The 20543-nt window shown below is 43.4% G+C and overlaps 1 protein-coding gene across 50 annotated transcripts in view; it reads right to left on the reverse strand.

The window, feature by feature from the left end:
* Positions 1-20543, reverse strand: part of Ttn (titin) — a 272483-nt gene that overhangs the window by 239530 nt on the left and 12410 nt on the right. For 47 of the 50 annotated variants that reach the window (XM_063284706.1, XM_039106391.2, XM_039106433.2 and 44 more), the window contains exons 7-27: positions 19513-19843; positions 19022-19174; positions 18245-18382; positions 16955-17086; positions 14594-14731; positions 13984-14121; positions 10543-10836; positions 10335-10457; positions 8706-8993; positions 8474-8539; positions 7602-7860; positions 7333-7393; positions 7001-7216; positions 5741-5883; positions 4688-4893; positions 3940-4173; positions 3580-3824; positions 2452-2735; positions 2154-2318; positions 1885-2053; positions 82-1775 (exon numbers count right to left, since the gene is read on the reverse strand). In XM_063284706.1, coding sequence (XP_063140776.1) covers positions 82-1775; positions 1885-2053; positions 2154-2318; positions 2452-2735; positions 3580-3824; positions 3940-4173; positions 4688-4893; positions 5741-5883; positions 7001-7216; positions 7333-7393; positions 7602-7860; positions 8474-8539; positions 8706-8993; positions 10335-10457; positions 10543-10836; positions 13984-14121; positions 14594-14731; positions 16955-17086; positions 18245-18382; positions 19022-19174; positions 19513-19843 — 5477 coding nt within the window. Of the gene's footprint in view, positions 1-81; positions 1776-1884; positions 2054-2153; positions 2319-2451; positions 2736-3579; positions 3825-3939; positions 4174-4687; positions 4894-5740; positions 5884-7000; positions 7217-7332; positions 7394-7601; positions 7861-8473; positions 8540-8705; positions 8994-10334; positions 10458-10542; positions 10837-13983; positions 14122-14593; positions 14732-15266; positions 15402-16954; positions 17087-18244; positions 18383-19021; positions 19175-19512; positions 19844-20543 lie in introns of all 50 variants that reach the window. The other 3 variants (XM_039106385.2, XM_039106393.2, NM_032068.1) reach the window with 3 other exon arrangements.

The following is a 20543-nucleotide window of genomic DNA, read 5'->3' on the forward strand; positions in this document are numbered from 1 at the left end:
AGAGAGAGAGAGAGAGACAGAGACAGAGACAGAGACAGAGAGAGAGAGAGAGAACTATTAAACAAAACATCTTCAGATTACCTTGGACAAGTAGGAATGCATGACTCGAGGTTTCCCCAGCTATGTTGATGGCCTTTACCATGATGCTGGCCGAGTCTTCCGCAGTCACATCTCTTATGACCAGTTCACAAACATTGTCTTCTGGCCAGTACCAGTAGATTCGGTCAGATCGCTCGATTTTTACACCATTTTTATACCATTCACATTCAGGGTCTGGTTTCCCCACAACTCTGACTCTAAAGTGAGCATCAGATCCCTGGCCAACTGTCTGGCTTTGGATTCGTTCGAAGATTTTGGGTGCCTCCATACTAGGGCTGAGTTCAATTCTCTCGGGTTTAAAGGTTGGAATGGTGACTTTGCCCTCTTCAGCCAAGGCCTTCTTCTCCTCTTCTGTTAACTCTTTGGTCCAGTGCAGCAGCTCATCTTTAGTTTTCTTGAGGAGCTCCTCATAAGACTCATCCTTCTTGCGAGACTTCAGCTCCACGGCTGTGATAGCCTCATAGTACCCCTCTTCCGTCCGGCGCTTGAATTTACTGCGGAGCTCCTCAGACTCCTCGGACACCTTCTCGTGGGTAATCCTCTCAGCCCTTTTCAGCTTCACCACCTCTTTGGTTTCGCCGGTGTCAACGGGTCTGTCTACCTTCTGTACTTCGAACTGAAGCTTTCCTGGCTCGTGTACATGGAACTCAGGCTTTGGCTCGGGAGCACGCCTGAGGACAGATCTGAAATCCTCCCTCTGCTGGATTTCGAGTTTTACTTTATGTTCTGTGACGCCTTCAGGATTTTCTGCAGTGACCTTGACTTCGCCTGTATCATAGGATTTGCAGTCCACAATATCCAGGTAATGAATGCCGTCGTAGCGGACTCTGAACCGTTTGCTTTTCCGGATGAGCTGTCCGTTGAGGTACCAGTTGACCTTGGGCTGAGGGTAGCCTGTCACTCGGCATCGGAATCTGGCTGTCTCCCCTTCAAGCACTCTCACCGGCTCTGGGAACAGGACAATGTCTGGCTTTTGCTTTTCCTTTTGATCTGTTGTTACACCTGTAAGTGCACCTTCGTGCGCCATCCTCTCCAGTTCTTCTATTCTCTGTAAGCCTTTCTTCCCCTCAGGCAACTGAGACTCCTCCACTAGACTTTTCTCATCTTTTACAATAAGAGTAGCAGAGGTGTGATCTGTCCCGTATTTGTTAGTGGCCCTGCAGGTGATGACGCCGCTGTCTCTGGAATACGCAGCTTCATAATCAAGGCTGCAGTACCCGAATTCATTAATCAGACGGAGCCTGTTGGCTGCCTCCAGTGGCTTTCCGTCGTGGAGCCACTCGACCACCATGGTTGGGTCGCCAATTGGTGTCAGTCTGCACTCAAAGTGGGCAGGTCCAAAGCGCTTCAGTCTGAGGGAAGTGAGTTTTTTCTTGAAAAATGGCTTCTGTTGTTTCTCCTTGTCATAGAGGTCGCCCTCCTCCCACTGCTCTTGACCGTATCTCAGATGGAGAGGCTCCAGTTCTGGGGCACTGATCTCCTTTGCTCTGTAGGTTCCTCGTGGGATAATCAGTCTTCGTTCTGGTTCAGGTTCTGCAAACTCAACCTCAATGTTGACTTTGCACCTTGTGGTGTCCCGGCCCGCCTTGTTAATAGCTGTGGCAGTGTACCAGGCAGAATCCTGGCTGATGGTGGAATCGATCTTAAGAGCGGCTTCTCCTTTGGTTCCTTCAATCCTATTTGAAAATAAGAAAACAAAACCATCAATAAAGTGGTAGCACTTTCTGCTTATTTGACTATTAGGTTTGTATAAGGAGTTTAATTTAATTATCTTTTCAAACATGCCTGATCCTTGGGTATTTATGAGGTACAATGATGTCACTGTTTTTCAGCCACACAATGTCAGGATTGGGGTTGCCTGTAGCTCTGACTTTCATTTCAAGCCTGGAACCTTCCTTTATGTTGACATTTTTCAGTTTTTCCACAAATGCTGGCTTGATCTGGTGCTCCACAGCTGAAAGAGAAAGGTCGCGGTTTAGAGCAGTTCGGGTTGGAATACCTGTTTATGACTGATAAAATAGCATGTTTTCATTTTAATACAACTCTTGTTTTACCTTCCACAGTTAAAGTCACAGATATTGTGGATTTTCCTGCTCTGTTTTGGGCCACTACGGTCCATTCTCCTGAGTCACTGGGCAACGCAGGGACAATGATCAGTGACTGAGTTCCATCTTCTTTAATGACGACTTTATGTGTATAATCATTGACAATTTGCTGTCCTGGTTTTACATAAAAGCAAAAACAAAAACAAAAACAAAAACACAGTGTAAAGGTCAGGTTTTTTCTTCATTGTTGGATATACACATATAAGCTTATTCCAGTGACTCACGAGCAAAGCTGTCCCATGCTTACCATTGTGAAACCAGAACGTCTCTGGCATGGGTCTCCCCACAACCTTTAAGTCAAATCTGGCAGTCTGTCCTTCTAAACATTTGAAAGAAGCAGGTTTTAATACAAAGACTGGCTTATAGAGTCTCTCCAGTTGAGATTCATCTGTTTCCTCCAGCCTGCGTCCAGGGGACATCCGTGCAGGGGACATCCGTGCGGGGGACATTCTTGCAGGGGACATCCGTGCAGGGGACATCGCAGGAGATATGCGGATAGGTGACCTGCTCACTGAACGTGGAGAGACAGACCTGGAAATCAAAAGTAAACGGCAATTTTTCATAAGCCATGTAGAAAACAACACAGGAACAAAGCCCTTTCTGTCTTAATTGTTACTGCTATCTTAGAATTTGCTTCTGCGTGGTCTAGAATGACCTCGAACTCATTGAGCGCACAAGAATAATATATTACTATATTCCACAACACTGTATTTTGCTTATATTGAAACCTGATCATTCAACACATACAGGTACCCAGACTCAAAATTTTAGGCAGCTCATAATACCTTCTTTCTAGTTGGCCTTTATCTAAATTAGTCATCCTATGCTCTTGGTTCGATTACTAAACTACGTTAATAAGTGTTTATTGGTTAAACCAAATAAACAAATATAGGAAAGATATTATTTTATCTAAGAGGAGGAAAAGGTAGAAATTATATTTGCTAACAAAAATGCAAAACTGTGCTAATTCTGCATTCAGACTGGCTAGCATTTATAATGTGACTATCAGTCTGGGTGAATTAGATGAATTTCCACAGCCTCATGGGATCTCAGTGTTCCCATTTCCAAAATAGCAGCAACACCCACTCCATGGCAGGGTTGCTATATAAACCCAGGGAATCGTTCATTAAGACCACACATTAAATGAACGGGTGCTAGTGTTCTGTTGGATACATAGGAAAACGGTTTGCTATACTGATTAAAATCCCTTTGTTCATCGAAGAGCAGGAGAGAAAAATCCCTTGGCAGTTGTCTGCATTGCCAGTGCTCAGCTTTTGCGCTATTTCGGTACTTGTTTTTCATAAGGTAGTAATTTGCTCCTGGGATGTTTGGTGTTTAAAGCACAACACCACTCGACTCTGAGTTCAGGTCTCACCTGATTCTGCTCACTGCCTCTGGGGTGGGCATGTAAGTTGGAGCACTAAACGGTGCAGCAGGCTCCACATAGAGTTTCCCTGAGCAAATTGCATTTCCTTTGATATTGCTGGCAAACGCGGTATAGATGCCCTCGTCCTCTGGAAGGACAACGGGTATGCGCAGGCTGGCTCTGCCATCCTGCAGAAAGTCCATTTGATATCTCTCCCCGCGTCTGATGCGCTTGCCGTCTTTATACCACGCAATCTGCAGAGAGAATCATGTACGTGAGAACCGACTAGAACTGAGCAGTTGGAATTATAACTCGTTTGTAGCTTTACCGCAGCACGAAGGCTTCCTTCCGTAAATATTTTTATGTTACCTTGGGTAACGGATATCCAGACATCTTGCAATGAAAAGTGACTCCCATCCCCTCAAGAATTCTATAGTTTTTTATTCTTATATCGAATCCTGATTCGACAGCTTCAGATTCAGAAATGTCAACGGCCATCCTTTCTTCTCCATCCTCCTCAAGAAGCTCCTCCAGAGTCGTCTTTATAATTCTATATTCAATTTCTTTAATAAGCCTCTCTTCAAACGAAGAGATATGGAATTCCTATGAGGTAAAAAGGTGGCAGCTTAATGAAAGGTTACCTCCTCGTGATAGAACTGCTTTAAAGACACATACTAGGTTCAGTGTTAAAGACTTATTGACAGTTTTAACTGTGTGGGGAATCTAGGTTTCCTTATTTGGTTTAATTTTATTCTGCGTAGAAGGCGTCAGTGGATGTGGCGGCATGTTATATAAAACAGTATTTCCAGAGTCTGGGCTATTCGTGGGTATTTGTTATAGAGATAGAGAGAACATGGCATTGTAGAGTTGGTTACGGTAATATTTGGAGTTTTTTTTTTTTTTCTGAATTTGTAATCCCTGTTTCTAAAGTCATATTTTCCACATACACCCTCCCAAGCCTGAAATACCCAGTGCAACATATTATGAAAATCAAAAAAACTTGTTAGCAGTGAATGTGACCTACAAATGGCAGAGGGTGGTTATATTAAAACTGGGGAATTATGGGAGAAAATGCGATTCATGAAATGGTTGGTTTAGTCATTGTTGCCATACTCACTTGGTCTTCAACAAAAGTCCTGACCATCACAGTATCTTTGGCCATTTTCTTCCTAATTAGGGCCTGTTCCTTTTCATACTCCTTTTCATATTCAGAATATGCAAATCCAGGCGCTATTTCTCCCACTTTGGGTTCTTGAATAAACGTGCTCATTTGTGTCTGGTAAAGCGTTTCTTGCTGGGACTTTATCAATGCCTCATAATCGGCTGAGGGACAAGAACATGTAAGTCAACACTTGGTGCTCTTACCTGAAAGCATCCATACCGATATCCAATCAGGCAAACTATGTCTAAGATAAATGAACCAAGGCCAAATTTTCCAAATTTTTATTACCAACAACTGTTCCATAAATGTTTATTAGATTTTTATCTCAAAGGTAATACACATTAACAAGTAAAACTATTTTGCACAGAAGTCGATAGCAAGTCAGCCCTTTGGGACCCCCAGACATAGGTCTTCCTCATTCTCTATGGAGCTATTAATAATTCATTTAGCTTCTGGAGGTTTCTGTGCATTAATTGCTAAATGAGGATTAAAAAAGATAACTTCCTCTGAGGGGTCTGGAGCAGGTGAGACCGATTACGGGATGGCCTTCTGCAAATATGAAAAGCCAGCAGAGACCAACGGTGGCTCAAGAACACATTTTGTTTGGCATGAACACTACCACTGTTTCTTCTTTCAATCATGGACACTGATACATCCTGACTTTCAGCTTTTACTGGAAGATCCTACTAAGCTTGGTATTTGCCAGGCAACACTAATCGGGAAGTGAGGTGCCTTTGCTCTCCGGAGGCAAGGAGCACATTCTCCAGTCTGCCACTATCCTCCGTGCCCAGCACGCTAGCTGCCTGGACCTGCAAGGCATCCGGGGGCAGGGTCCCTGCATCTTCCAGGGAACATAACAGAGTGTCCTTCACCAAACACGAAGTACTCTAGCCTTGTGTACATAACCGGGGGGCTGAAAGGAATGGGTGCAAACAGGAAACTGCCACGTGTCTTTCTGCCAACACACAGCCTCTCTCCTAGGGACCACTCAGCACTGCCCTTACTTACCTTCCTCGAGTAAGGAGGCAGACGCGGAAGTCTCCCCATGCTTATTTCGGATGACAATAGTATATTCTCCAGCATCATCAGCGAACGTCATAGAGATCACCAGTCTGCACTCCCCAGTTTGCTTGTTATAGCTCACTTTGTATCTTTGTGGGAATGGATCAATGAACATATCAGTCATGAGCGGCCCTTCTTAGAGTAAAAGAGCCGAGTTTACGTCTAACTGTTTCTGTGGTACAGAAGTCAGTGACTAAGGCCCGTGTCTAAGCTCTGCCAAGTTTCATAAACTTTAGAAAACCGAGAAAAGGCATGCGATGTATATAGAGGGACAGCAGCCCAATGTCTTTATTTCAAACATTATTCAGGCTACTATAGTCCCAGAAACATGGCAGGCTGAGGTACAAAGGTTGCTTGATTTCAGAAGTCCAGGCCCATCTGGGCAACATAAGGAAAAGCATCATGACAAAACAAACCAGAATACAACACCACATAATGCGTCCGCACTTATGCTGACAGTGATGTGGTCATCTAAATGGTTGGAACTTCCTACTTGCTAGTTATATCACTTAAAGGTTAAAATGAATAATCAAACTATAAATTCTAAATACCTCAGTAGTTAGACCCTGGTACACCATAGTTTCAATTCATAAGAAACTACACCTATGTGTTCACATTGTCCTTTCATTCCATTGAAAATGTGTGTTAATACATGCATGTGTTATATGTTTTATATATGCATGTGTAAATGTGTGTTAATACACATACATAACTCACTAGCTTTCTCCATTACATAAACTCTATTTTATTGTCTAGCAACTTAATTTTAGTGTGAATTTGTTGTACGTTCTCTCAAATATTTTCTGGAATTGGGTATGTAAAATATACCATTTTACGACACTGTCAATTAATTGAGCTGGGATTGTAAACTATGTCTCCCCTAGCCCCTCAGTTTTATTTCTTGAGAAAACTCTGTATGAAAGGCTGGGAATATAGTTTCATGGTAGAGTGCTTGTCAAGCATGTAAGATGCCTTATGTCAATCTCTTGTACCATAAAAATAACCCTCTAAACTCTCTAGGAATATAAAGCACCTCAGAATAACTAATCAGGCTTCATTATGAGATAATCTACATTCAGGTATTGATGGGAAATGCGAGTTCTACTTCTCTTCCAGATATCTCCATATCTACATACTCTTTAGAAGATCTATATAGTTATATATCTATATATACACACATATTCTATTATCCAAGCATCAAAGTACCTGTATCCAGTGGTAAGAGGAACACCAGATTTTTTCCAGTAGACGTGGGGTTTTGGGTTGCCACCGATCTGGCATTCAAACACAACACTCCCACCTTCCACCAGTTTCTGGACCACCGGCTTTGAAATGAAGAAAGGTGCGGCAGGCTCTCCAGGCCCTGCCTGCTCCTCTGTGATGCTGGTGTCAGTCATTACTACATCTCTTGACTCCACGAAGCTGGAGAGAGAATGTTGTTTCTGTTAGCTGCAGGGCAGCAACGGACCACTAACTACAGGAAAGAAACGTCAAAACCATGCAAAAGCAGCAACTAAGCTGGCGAAAGAGAGGCTTACCGTTTCTCTTCTGTGGTAAATTTCTCAGTCAGAGTTGTTTCCTTGTCAAACTCTTCTGACACTAGAAGAGAGAAGGTGGCACTGAAGTGAGCATGCCATCTGCCCCCTTAGTGACCACAGGTAGGGTGGGGAGTTAGTGCACCCTGTCATCTGTTTTGTAACATCCACACATTCTATTCTGATGTGCACAGAAACTGCTACAGAAGTGTGTAGCTGCTGGAAAAGGTGACCCAGGCAGAAGTGAGGATCGAGGAGGAGAAGCCACTGACCTTGCACAGCAAGATAACAGGAAGTGCTGACGGTCCCAGCCTCATTCACAGCACTGCACGTGAACCGTCCGCTGTCTTCTGCAAAGGCTTCGCGGATCATGAGACGAGCAATTCCACTCTGGAAGGTTATCTGGAAATCGATGGAACTCTCGATTTGGTAGTCTTCTCTGTACCATGTCACTTTGGGGGATGGGTATCCAGAGATGTGGCACTCCAAGGTGACAGATTCGCCTTCTACGACAGTCACATTTTTCAAGCCCTGAAAAGAGAAGAAAGGGGGAATACTCCAGTGCACAGATTCATTAATCCCCTCTACAAATTAGATCAGATACATGGTTGGAGCCTGAATATTTTAAATGGCACAAAATGCCCTACAAGGAGGCCTCCAGTACAATTTAGCACCGATGTGGAAACTGGAATTTTTTCAATTTCAAATCAATGCCAGGCACGTCCCAATCTCTGTAGTGGAATTACATGAACACCGTATCATCACGAGGCTTCTGTTATCCTCACGTTTAAATTCTAGAGGAGCTGAAGGGCACAGCAGCGAACACCACCAGTCAACAAAGCTCTTCCAAGAGATCCCTAATAAGAGATGATTGGTTTATGCTCTGCCCATCAGCGAGCTGAGAGTCATGTTTTATTAACGGTGTCTGATGGCAGATCAAAGGCTCATGGCAGGGGGCAGTGAGGGTGCCTGCTCTTTCTATCCCCATGGGTCCTGATGTAACACTGTATGTGTATCAGGACCAGTATACAACAATATGATGGTGGCTGCATGGACTTCCGCTTTCCTGGCCAAACAGGGCAGAGAGCTGGTCTTTGCTAGCACATGCTGAAGGGGTTTGCCTACTCTTGGTGTGTCTACTCACCGAGACTAAGGTAGGTGGAGTGACGGGGACTTCGGCAGGAGCAGGCACTCTTGCTGTCTCTGTTACCTACAGTAGGAGTTAAGGGAAGTCTTGCAAACCATCAGCACGTACAACATAATAAAAGTTACTTCTGCAAAACCTTCCAGAGCACGCTTGATAAAATGAAGCATGAGCCCAGGAAAGGGGGACAAGCATCCCTGTGGCCAGTCACCACCATAACTCAGTGACCCACCTTGGCTTCACGTCCACGCAGTAATTCAAACTGCTCCTCACGAACAGTGCTGCCACTGATGCTCACCCCGACCTCCTTCTTCACCTCAATGCCAGCTTGACTCTTGTAAGTATCTGGCGCCGGCACGTCAGCAAAGGGGAACTTTGGGGAAGGAGTGGGCTCTGCCCTTACTCTAGTCTCTCCGGGCTTCACGGTGGGTGCCTTCACTGATTTGGTGATCTTCTGAGTAGAAGACGTGGTTGACAACTCCTTTTGTAATGTGGCGATAGCACTACCAGCTATCGATGCCTGGATGCAGGAGCAAAGAGATGGAATTACTGAGGTGTCAGGCAAGCCATTTGGAAACGCTCAGCACTGGTATCTCAGAAATGAGCCTCAGTCTGTCTGCCCCCGAGGGCTGGCTTTACAGACACATGTACCAGAGCCGGCTTTGGTCTATTTTCTCTATGACCAAATACTCTCATTACTCAAAAGGCAGAGATTAAACAATTCATAAAGCTATTGGTAACTTCTGTCTAGTTAGAAAACTTTAAAACTGTCCCTTTAAAGATTTGCATGAGGTAACCCTTATTTTATGATGCTTCTAGAGCCTGGTCAGGAATGGTCTTCGCTCACTTCTGATGAACACTGCATTCGGAACCTGCACTACCAGAGACGACTCAGGATAACAATTTAAAATATTGATAAGTTCTAAGAGATACTTTGTGGTTGTACACTTGGATGTCAGCCATGAGTTCACATGAGTTCTGAAAGCAAACATCAGAGAAGTATTTCAACCGCTTCCTCCTTGTCTCTCTTTTGGGGTATGTGTGTGGTTATTTGGTTTCAGTAGTAACTTGAGAATGTCCCCAAACACAGGTGTTATGCCTTGCTAATGATCCTTTGAGGACAGAGAGGACAAGTCCTTATATTATAATTCAAACTCTAGTGATTAAGACAGAGGGCTGTCCTGTGCTTTTCCACACAGCAGAACTAATAAGAAACGGGCTTTAGCAGGACTCTAATGCAGGGCTGTGTCATTCCACAATTTAACTATCATAGGATGGTAATGAACGATGCACTCAAAACCATTATAATGGGGAACTCAAACTATTTTTTAATTGATCAACTCTAGGTATATTTTGTGATTGCACGTTTGAGTGACAGCCACAAGTCTATGTGACAGGTGAAAACAGACATCCTCACTTTGCCATCCTGTGAATATCCGACTTCTCGCTGTCTTCTCTTACTAAAACATATTCATTTAAGTTACTCAAAGTGTCTCACAGCATATGAGGCTGCATAAACCACGACCATGTACAAAATGATTAGCAATATGTTACCATCAAAGCAACTGAATTTGAACCATAGCTGAAATGAGAGAGAGAGAGAAACCTGTGTGGATTTCATCTCCTCAGGGGTGAAAGACAACTACGTTGTATTGGCTTCTCCCTAGGAGATCTCTGTCAGAAGACAAAGCTCAGAGCATCTAAGTCCACCATACATCCTGTCCCTCATCTAAAAGGGACTAAAAGTGGCTACACAAAAGTGCTCTAGCTACATCACAAGCAAGAATTATATATAATATATATAATATATAATTATATATGTATATATGTATATATATAATTATTATCCTCTACATCTTACCTCATATCCATGTTCTGTCTTAGGTACGGAAATTTTTGAAACAGTAAAGTGAGGGCTTGCTGTGCGGGGGCGTTTATCCACATGGACCAATCTTTCTGTTGAGATATCTGTAGTTTTCTTGACCTGCATTAAACGAAGCTCAGTGACATCGCTGCTCACCAGGTGCTCCCAGCGCATGTGGCTGCAGCCCCACACACAGAGGACTTACCTGTGATGATATATGCATTCCCACTTGGTCAGTAGCTTTGATATGAGTCTCAGAAGGAGCCTGAATCACAACAGGCTTGACTGCTTTAGGGACAACGTGGGGCTCTGAGGCTGGGCGCTGGGGCTGCTCAGGCACCTTTGTGGCGGAAATGTGTTCTTTGTAGCCATACTCTAAAGTGGTCTGCTGAGAATAGGATTCCTCCACGTGCCTGGGCTCTCTGGGTTCTCTCACGCGGGCCTGGTCCACAGCAGCTACAACGGTTGCCACGGCTTCTGCCTTTTTCCCAACGCCCACCTGGAGACAAGGTTTCCCAAGTCAGTAGATGATCATGTCAACGCTACACTTGGACTCCTGGAATAGCCCCTCTACTCACTCAGACACACAAAGGTATGGTAAGTGTAGAACGTTTGTGTTATATCACAATGTTAATTGCTCAGAACCATAACTCAGCTCTTCCAAGAATCTGAGCTTCATTAATTATTATATTGTAAAGACTCCTACGTAGATAGACTACCTCTCTCTACGAGAGACTAGACAGTCAATCACACACGCGCAAGACAGGACAGCACAATATGACAATATGTATATAAAATCCTAAGGACGTTCTGAGTATTTTAAGGAATTTACCTAGACTAGGCAGACAGTCAATTAGCACCTGGGAAATAAGGACTCTGGAGCAGGCTGTCTCCATCGATTATTCCTATTATTTTGTCAATCATTTAGTCTGGTGTCGGCATGACAACAGCAAAGATAAAAGTCTACTCAAATACTGTCATCCCCACATCCAGGAAAATCAATTGCTGCAGAGCGACATGGCTGTATGCAAACGCAAGATAAAAAGAGAGCTCTCGATCAAAGAACGAGCACCCGGATTTACTTACGGCTCACGGGGGGATAGCTTCATTCAATCTATTAGAAAAAATAGCTCTCTTAAAGCACACGAAGGAAAACACTGTGATTGAAAGGAAAGCGTTATCACGTTTGGAATCAAGAGAACGACCTTTCACACTGAAGTTCAATTTGTTTTCATCTTTGCTGGGAGTTAAAGCCAAGACGAAGACAAATATTATTTCCTCCTTCCTATGAATCTGATTAACACGAGCGAGAACACAATTCGCAAAGGCGTTTTCCTCGCAAGGCGAGTGAAGCCGCTGACGAGGCATGCGTATTTTAGTTCTGTGCAGCTCCGGGAAAACTTGAAGAGGCCACGTGGCTGGGGCCGTCCAGTGTACTTCAGAAGGAAAGCTGTACCTTTCTATTAATCCCCAGTCTTTACGTCTGCTTTGAGCACAGTTTAATATGCATCTGACGTGTGCTTCAAGTAAAGAAGCCCTTTAAGGAGTAGCCTCGGAACCATATTTAAGGCATAACTATGGCCTTTTAGAAGATGGGTTTGAGCCTTTAATGAGCATGGGTTTTATTGAGAATTTCCTTCTCAGAAGTATAAAAATCTAATCTGCCATGAAAGACTGCAAATAGCATCCTCCCTTCACACTGAATTTTGGAAGGAGCCACGCTATCTAGATCAAGCTTGCCAATTACTTTTATTTGTTGGTTTCTTTTATAAAAGCATGTGGACAACTAGTTGACTCTATAGATGTTTCTGTGTGTTCATCTTCAGTTAATACAAGCATATTACTTTACCTAGAGAAACTGAATTCTCATTTTGTCTCATTGGTACCTTTTGGGCAGACTGTGATAGGAAATCTGAGGAGGTTTTAAGTTCATTCTAATGATGAGAAAACTGACTCAAGGTTTCAGTTGACCAAAAATTGCACAAGCACAATAATAAACATTGCTCCTAATTTTAAAAGTATGCCCTCGAAGTCTAAACCACGTTAGCATATTTTAAATTGTGGAAAATATATACCTCTTCCTTGAATTCAGATAGATCAAAATCTACATGCACATGGCATTTGGTGGCCCTTCCTATTCCTTAGTAGACTTAAGTATCCTTTGTACCATTGGACCCCAGATAAGCATAAGCATAAGTTGGATCAGGAGACCCCAATTTACACCAGTTAAATGCTGAGAATTAATTTAAGGAAAGTGTTGTGCAGTGTAGTCTTTTATAACTAGAAATGCTAACTCTGCCTCTGGAGGTCTCAGGCTAAAACAAATCATCTCTCCCATTTGGTTGACAAGTGAAGCAATTAAAGGGACCACTGGGAGGGAGCACATGGGTTCCTGACGGATGAGACGTTACATGAGCTGATGAATCTGTGTTTCACCTCCACGACACGGGCTTTCATCTCCTCCTGCAAATATATTTGTTCTTGTTTAATGGCTAGTCCTTCTGGGGTCTGGATCACCACACTTTAAAGTGGTTATTATTAACTGAGAGAGGGGGATTTCCTCAGCCTCCATTCCTCACAAATCAACAATGAAAACAAGACAGACGTATTTATGCTAATAGGGACAGAAAGGAAAATTAACCACAATTCTTGAAATTTGGGTCATGGTAAAGCCTGTTGCCTGCGTATGAGACTTCTAGGAGGCAGATGTGTCATTAAATATCAGGCTTAGACAAAGGTTTGAAAATCTTATCTTAAATCTTGTCTTGGGAAAAAAATTGACTATCTTGTGATAGAAATCAACACTGAGAAGAAACAGAAGCACATACAAACAATGCAAAAGCAAAGAGAGAGAGAGAGAGAGAGAGAGAGAGAGAGAGAGAGAGAGAGAGAAGAAAACATTAGTGGCCAGTTCCCAGTGGAGAGTAAACTCTGGTAGATAGCTCATTTAGAGGGAAGTCATGGTTATGGAAGGTATTTTAATTCATAAGGTTTGTGTAGCTACAATTAGATATGGTAACCTTTTCACAGCTTATGTGGAACAGTTCTGGTTGGATATCTCTCTATATATATTTCCTCAGTACTGCATCTTGTGCAGCTTCTGTGGAAACCACTATAATTCTCTCACCTCTAATACTTACAGAAGGAAAAAAGATAGAGCTTCATGTGAAGAAAATTATATATAATTGAAGTAAATCCTTAGATTGTAGCATAATGCATTGAACACATGACTCTTCAACACACACACACACACACACACACACACACACACACACACACACACACCACTGCTGTAAGGCCCTTCACTGCTCATATGCAATTTTTTTATTGCTCGTCGAGTCTCTTAAAATTACCCCACATGCAATTTCAGTCATTAATGTGTGGAGGATTTTTACATGTTAATAACAAAAGGTTATTAAAATGAAAACAACAAAACTGGAAGAAAAATATGTTGCTAGGTTAAGAACAATGGATCATTTTACTTTTTAGTTTCATATGGTATAATTATCTGAAAATAAATCTGATTAACAGCATCTCCTACACAAGAAGATTGATGTTTGGGATTAATGTGTTATGATGGGGGTTTTCAGATGAGATCTGGTATTAATAGATTATCGTGGATTCCACACTGGAATAACACAGTCACCTTTCCATGGGTAACTTGGATGTGTTCTTGTCTAGTGGTCATGGCTTCTCTAGACCTCAGAACTGTTTCTTGTTCTTTGGCTTTAGTGGTAGCAACTGCTATTGTAGACAGGGCAGTTGTTTCGGTTTCCTTTCTCTTCTGATCATTACAGTAAAAGCAAAGTTTTAAGTTGTATGGCCTTCAGACAAACAGAGTATGACCCTCCCCCCCACAAACGCACATACTCCATTCCCCTGCTTGTAGGATGCGAAGACAAAAAAAATCACCCAGGGTTAAATACTCCCTTAGCCACACTTGCATAGAATGACTGAGAATCACTGTACGTAGCAAAGTTAGTTGCAAAATATCCTCTAGATGCTCTCCTATGTGGCTTTTAAAAATTAAACTAAAATGCTGATGTTCATGCAAATAATGGCGTTGAGCAAAATGAGTTACAAATGTTACAGGTGGGTGAACACCAAGCGGGAAGGGAAAACTAGCGGTACTTAGTCACATATTTACTATATTTTGTTATGAACCTGGTAGGGAAATGGATTAATAATACTGTGTGATAGTTAATGGTTTACTGGACATTAGCTTAAAGATGAACTCTTCACATCCGTTAATTCACCTTTTCCTGAGTTATTTGAACTTGATCTCTTTTGGTAGTGATGGCTTCTCTACTTCTTGATACTACATCTTGCTCTTTAATCTTGGGCGTGGCAACTATGACTTTGGGTACCACTGTTTTCCTAGTTTCCTTTGTTATCTGGTTATATGATTTCAAGAGAAAGGTAAGAAAATGTCAATAAATTTCATGAGTCTCTAATTAAAAAAAAAAACAAATTAACTGGGAAAAGAGGCAGAGTTTTCCCTGTAATCCACAGCTAATTAAACATCATTGGATTGTCTTGATTATCCACAGCATTTTGCTGGCAAAAATGCCAAAATGGGTACAGCTATAAGGAAAAATGGGATTAGAAAAGAAAAACTGAGACATACATATCCCCTCTCTCTGTCACATGCGACATATTGTAATCTAGGCAGAGTTCCATTAACACTACCTAATTTTGTCTTGAATACTGGAGTCTACCTTCGGTATTCAGAAAGACATTAAGAGGAATTATAATCTATTAGTAGCAATTCTAAAGAAAAGGCGAAAGTTAGGAATGAGAGTGAAAGCCAGATGGGTGGTGAGGGGCCATGAGACTGTGGAGAGAAGTGACGCTGCAGAGCCGTGATGATGTGGATGGCTGCGGGTGACATGAGGCACGTGACACTTCACACCACCAGGAAGTCATCACCTGTCCATGAGTGAGGTGCGTTTGATCCTGTTGTATGGCAGTTTCCTCTTGAATTCCCACAGCTGCCTCTAGCTTTGTGGACTTGGCGGTGGCAACCACCACGGATGCAGCAATTGTCTCAGTTTCCTGCCTTAGCTGATGTTGTGGAATGAAATGAAGATTTGCGTTTCAAAGGGCACATAAGAAATGGTAAGATGGCCAGGCCACAGTCAGAGTGCTGGAGGCTTAGTGATGAGGTTGATCACAGGGACACCAGTGGAGGAGTTAGGGGAGGACTGAAGGAATTGAAGGGGCATCAATGGGAGGAGAAGCCCTTGGTCCTATGAAGATGATGCCCCAGTGTAGGGGAATGCCAGGGTGGGGAGGGGGAGCGGGTGGGTGGGGGAGCACCCTCATAGAAGCAGGGGGAGGGGGGAAGGGATAGGGGATTTGCAGAAGGGAAACCCGGGAAAGGGGATAACATTTGAAATGTAAATAAATAAAATATCCAATAAAAAAAAACTTAAGTTAAAAACAAGATGCCAAGATAAAGCAGCATAGGGTTTAATTCAATGGCTACCACAAGCGTATCTCATTCTAAATTACATTGTTTACTGCAACCATGAGAATGGGAAGTGACGAATATGAATAAAAGGATTCTAGAAAATTCAAAAAAAGAAAAAAAGAAAAGAAAAAAGAAAAGAAAATGTCACATCCCCGTTTCAGAGGTCTACGTGTGCGCTTACCACCTGCCATTGCTTTTCTGAGGGATAAACATTGCTGCCAAGCTTAATAAATTGTACCAGGGCCGAAAAGGTGATATCTTTGTGCTACGACTGCCGATAAGGAAAGACTGAAAAATGAGGTTGACTGAACTCATCAGTCTGCTATGTTACAGTGGTCATAGAGATTCCTATGTTCCAAATCTCATCTAGCCTGACTCCCAGGCCATGGGAAGTCTCTTTTATCCCAAGGACAAGGTAAGGGAAACCTGGGACTCTGCTTAGCCTTTTACAAGTACAATGTTCTCAAAAGAAAGTAGCTCTTAGATCAACCAAGAGCTCCGAGAAGAGCATGGGTCAAAGAATTCAAAATAAAATTCCTGTCCCTTCAAGGTTTGATAGAGGGAAGAAAAGTAGACTTTAGTGACATCAATTATGTGTGTGTGTGTGTGTGTGTGTGTGTGTGTGTGTGTGTGTGTGTGTGTGACTTCCCATATCCCATATGTTTCTTCCAGTGTTTATCACCCAGGAATTACAGATGCTGTCTTCTCTAGTGGCCCACTGCTGCTAAGATAAGATGCTTGGGGCTAAGGTGTGTGCATGTGTGTCAGCAGATGAGTGTAGACAGGCATGTGTCTCACCGCTGCATAATGGCTAAATGTCCCAATCTGAGTGACTGAGGACTCAGGTTACATGTTTAAAACTGATATGCTAGTGGCTAGCGGACAGAAGTGAGGTGCACATTCTGTTTATATTATGTGATGACCTACAGTTCAAGGATATACCTCCAAAACCATTTGAGTAGAGTTTACATAAACTGCTCACGTGGGCACAGGACAGTGAACACAAAAGAGTTCTAACCTTAGACACGGGCAAACAGTAGGAGGGAAAGGGACACAAGCGAGTCTGGTCTGACACTCTGGGTATAATGTACACACAGCTGGTAGCTGGAGAGGAGCCATTTGTAAAACTCAAAGCTGGACTTACTGTTTCTTGAGTTATTCGTTTTTGTTCTTGTTTAGTAGTAATTTCTCCAGTGATTCTAGTTTCTTGTTCTTTGGCTTTGGTTGCGGAGATCACTACCTTTGGCACAAATGCTTTTTCGGTTTCTTTTCTTATCTGCAATCAACGATTAAAAGCAGAATCTTATTGCTTCCAAATCTACAACGGGGCTACCACAATCTTAGACACAATGACGTAGGAAACTGAAAGAATGAAACTCCGTTTCCAATATCATTAATTAAATCTTCATATCTCAATTAATATGAACACATTCGTTAGCTCTCTGAACCATAAATTAGTCTCCTTAGAGGGAATGGGATGTTGGGTCCAGGACTGCAGGTTTTACAGATGGTTGCAATCTACCTTAGCAAGATTTGTGCCTTCCATGGATGGTCATAGGGTAATTTAAATAGGTGTTAATTTCATCTGCTGAAAGTAATCTGACAGCTCAGAATATTACTATGGAAGTAATTTTGCCTGGACCCTTATTTTAATGTGAGAATCCAAGCATAATTTACAGTCTGCCTCCCTACTCTATTTTGTCGGTTTTTTTCCTATATATGATAATGGTTTTGAATATCAAGGCTTGTCTAAAATTGAGACGCACAATGGGAAGGCAGTTTTGGCATCTATCTTAGTAAAAGCATTGTTCAAAGCCCGAGCCACAGAAGGATGCTCTGCCTCCATTTGATGTCTGAGGAGCGAGTCCTTCCCATGCCCAGGTGTCTCATCACTGAACCTCAGGACCACAGGGTAGAAAGGGACTTGAAAATTGTTCTGCTCAAATTATCCTACAGACGATTGGCTCCCAGGACCAACAGGCCTTCTCCCATCTATCCCCAAATGCTTTTAATCCAATCACCCACTCTTCGTCCTACTACACTTAGGGGTATACGCTACACATCCTATATGAAACCCACGTGCTAATGTCCACAGGGTCAGAAAGCAGCGCCAAGATTTTAAGGTAACACATTTGGTTTTCCCTTACATTCTTACACCCACAGCACCTGCTCTGCCTTCCCCCATTTTAACTCTGCCTGTTCCCTATCCACAGCCGTATAATTAACCGATAATCAGTGTAAGGGATTTAAAAAAAGAAGTTAGATGAGATAAATCCTCATTTTATTTCCAGTATGAATACTCAGTGACTCTAAGGGACATGGGTATCAAGTGCTCAGGAGTAGACATTGACACACATGACTGTGTGAAACTGGATGCGTGGCCCTGGAATTAACCCACGCACCGGTGCATTCGCAAACCAAACATCATTCCCACCTGCTCATGAGCAATGTGCGTCTGCTCTTGCTTTGTGATAATCTCTTCTCTGGTTCGTAATCTTAGTTCCTGTTCCTTGGCTTTATCTGCAGCAACTACGACCTTGGTTACTGCGGTCTTCTCCGCCTCTTTTCTCATCTGGTTTCAATTAACAAAAGAAAGGAATCATTTCAGTACAGGCCACTCAGAAACGTATGATGCTACATCAGGACCAAGGTGTAACAATTAACCCACAGGACAGGGAGGAGAGTGCAAGAGCTTTTAGATTATAACAGAGTCTACTTAAATACCAGGAGGCCGGTGACCTTGCATTCACATTGCTTTGCAGCCGTGAATCAAAATGTCACATTTGTTTTGAGGAAAGTAAAAGCCATGGTCCTTCCGGGAAGCTTAGAGGAACCTAACGCCTGCCATGAGATAGTAGTCTCCATAGCTAGCTGTGGTGGAAACCTCCCTCAGACTTTGAGCGGCCTTTTCTTCCTTGTCTGCCAGGCTCCCGCAGTCCCTGGATGCCTCGAAAACATAGTTAACTTTTGCTCGCCTCACGTAGCCCAGGTATTTCTTCTGACCTGGTCTGCTCCTGTGATATTTACAGCTTAAACACATTTGATATTTCTAGCCACCTTCTTCCTCAGGAAGCTCTAAAAGCCTGGGCCACGCTGGGTGGCCTCCTGCCTTCAGCACTGTTTGGTTCAGCAGGGGATTTGAATGTCCAATTACTGGAAGCAGGAGTTGAGCCAGGGGCGTTCCAGCACCCCCTGGTGGCCTTGCGATTACCTGTTTTTGAGCAGGTTGTACGTGCACAGCAGTCGTGGTTGTCCTCTGAGCAGTTTGTTCTACAGCACTGATAACTGGTTCTCTCACTCTGGCCATATCAACAGCAGCAACGACAGTCGCGACAGCTGCGCTCTTGTCTGTCTCCTGTTTCACCTGTATCGACAAGTACAGTGCTTTCAAAAACAACTTTAACTTGTAGAAAAGTTCCAAAACCTCAACTACCAAGAAGAGCAAAATTTGTGCATTCGTAATTACCCATTTTGCCCAGGAAAACAAGGTCTGCCATCATTAAAATTCATACTTTACGACAGCCTCCCAGATTAGTCTTTGACTAGATGAAAGATGCCTCGATAAAGGACACCATATTGATTATAGATTTGCCCCCCCCCCCCCATGTATCGCCTCTCTAACCTGTGCAGGCTACCCCATGCCTGAAACTGGCTCAGAGGAACCAAAGATGAAATGAAGAAAGGAAAGGGTTCTGACTGTACCTCCTTAGCCCCAGTAGTGACGGCTTCTGCCGTGAATGACGACCTGGCTGACACACTGGCCGCAGTGCCCGCAGCTCCACTGATGGTCACTTGCTCCTGGACACCGTATCTCCCTTCCCACCTCTCTTCTCTTCTGATCTGGGTAGAGCTTGTCATCGTCGTCTCTCTCATCTCAGCCTCGGTGGAGGAGGCCACGTAGCCCTCTTGCTTCCAAGGGGGAGGCACCTCGGGGCCTGTGGCCACGGTGGTGGTCTGAGTCTTGCGGATGAGCAGTGGTGACTTAACAGATCTGATGGGGGAAGTGGAGATCCTCCCTGCTGGAGACACAGACCTGGAAACCCAAGGGCAGAGGTCAGAGCATGAGGGCAAGGCACGCCAGCAGGCATGGTGAGGTTTAGATGATAGAACGGGAATTTGACAGTGCTCTAAGGCGGGGTGTTAAAATGTGAGTTTCCATAACCTATCTGGAGGGGACATAATGCACCTGAGAGCAGTTTGTTTTAAATCCGAATAAACCCCACGGTTATCTGTCGTCACCCTGGAAGGGAATGTGACTGAATTCTAAGTAAGCTAAAGATTTGTGTGTCTCACCTCACCTTCTGGCACCGAGGGGGAAAACAGAGAGTTAAAGGAGCTTCCTTAAAACACCACCATAGACAGACCCATGACTCCAGCTGCATATGTAGCAGAGGATGTCCTTGTTGGGCACCAATGGGAGGAGAAGCCCTTGGTCCTGTCAAGGCTGGCCCCACCCCCAGTGCAGGAGAATGTCAAGGGAGATTAGAAGGGGGGTGGTTGGGGAGGGGAAACACCCTCATAGAAGAATGGGAGGGGGATGGGAGAGGGGCTTATGGCCTATGGCCGGGAAACCGGGAAAGGGAACAACATTTGAAATGTAAATAAAAAAATCCAATAAAAAAAAATAAGAGTAGGGACCATGTTGGCTAGTAGCCTGGGCATGCACATTGAAATATATGTAAATGAAGGACGTCCTGTGTAATTAGTTCCTCATATCAGTCATTAAATATTTT

This window comes from Rattus norvegicus, chromosome 3 (genome assembly GCF_036323735.1).
Source record: "Rattus norvegicus strain BN/NHsdMcwi chromosome 3, GRCr8, whole genome shotgun sequence".
Lineage (NCBI taxonomy): Eukaryota > Metazoa > Chordata > Mammalia > Rodentia > Muridae > Rattus > Rattus norvegicus.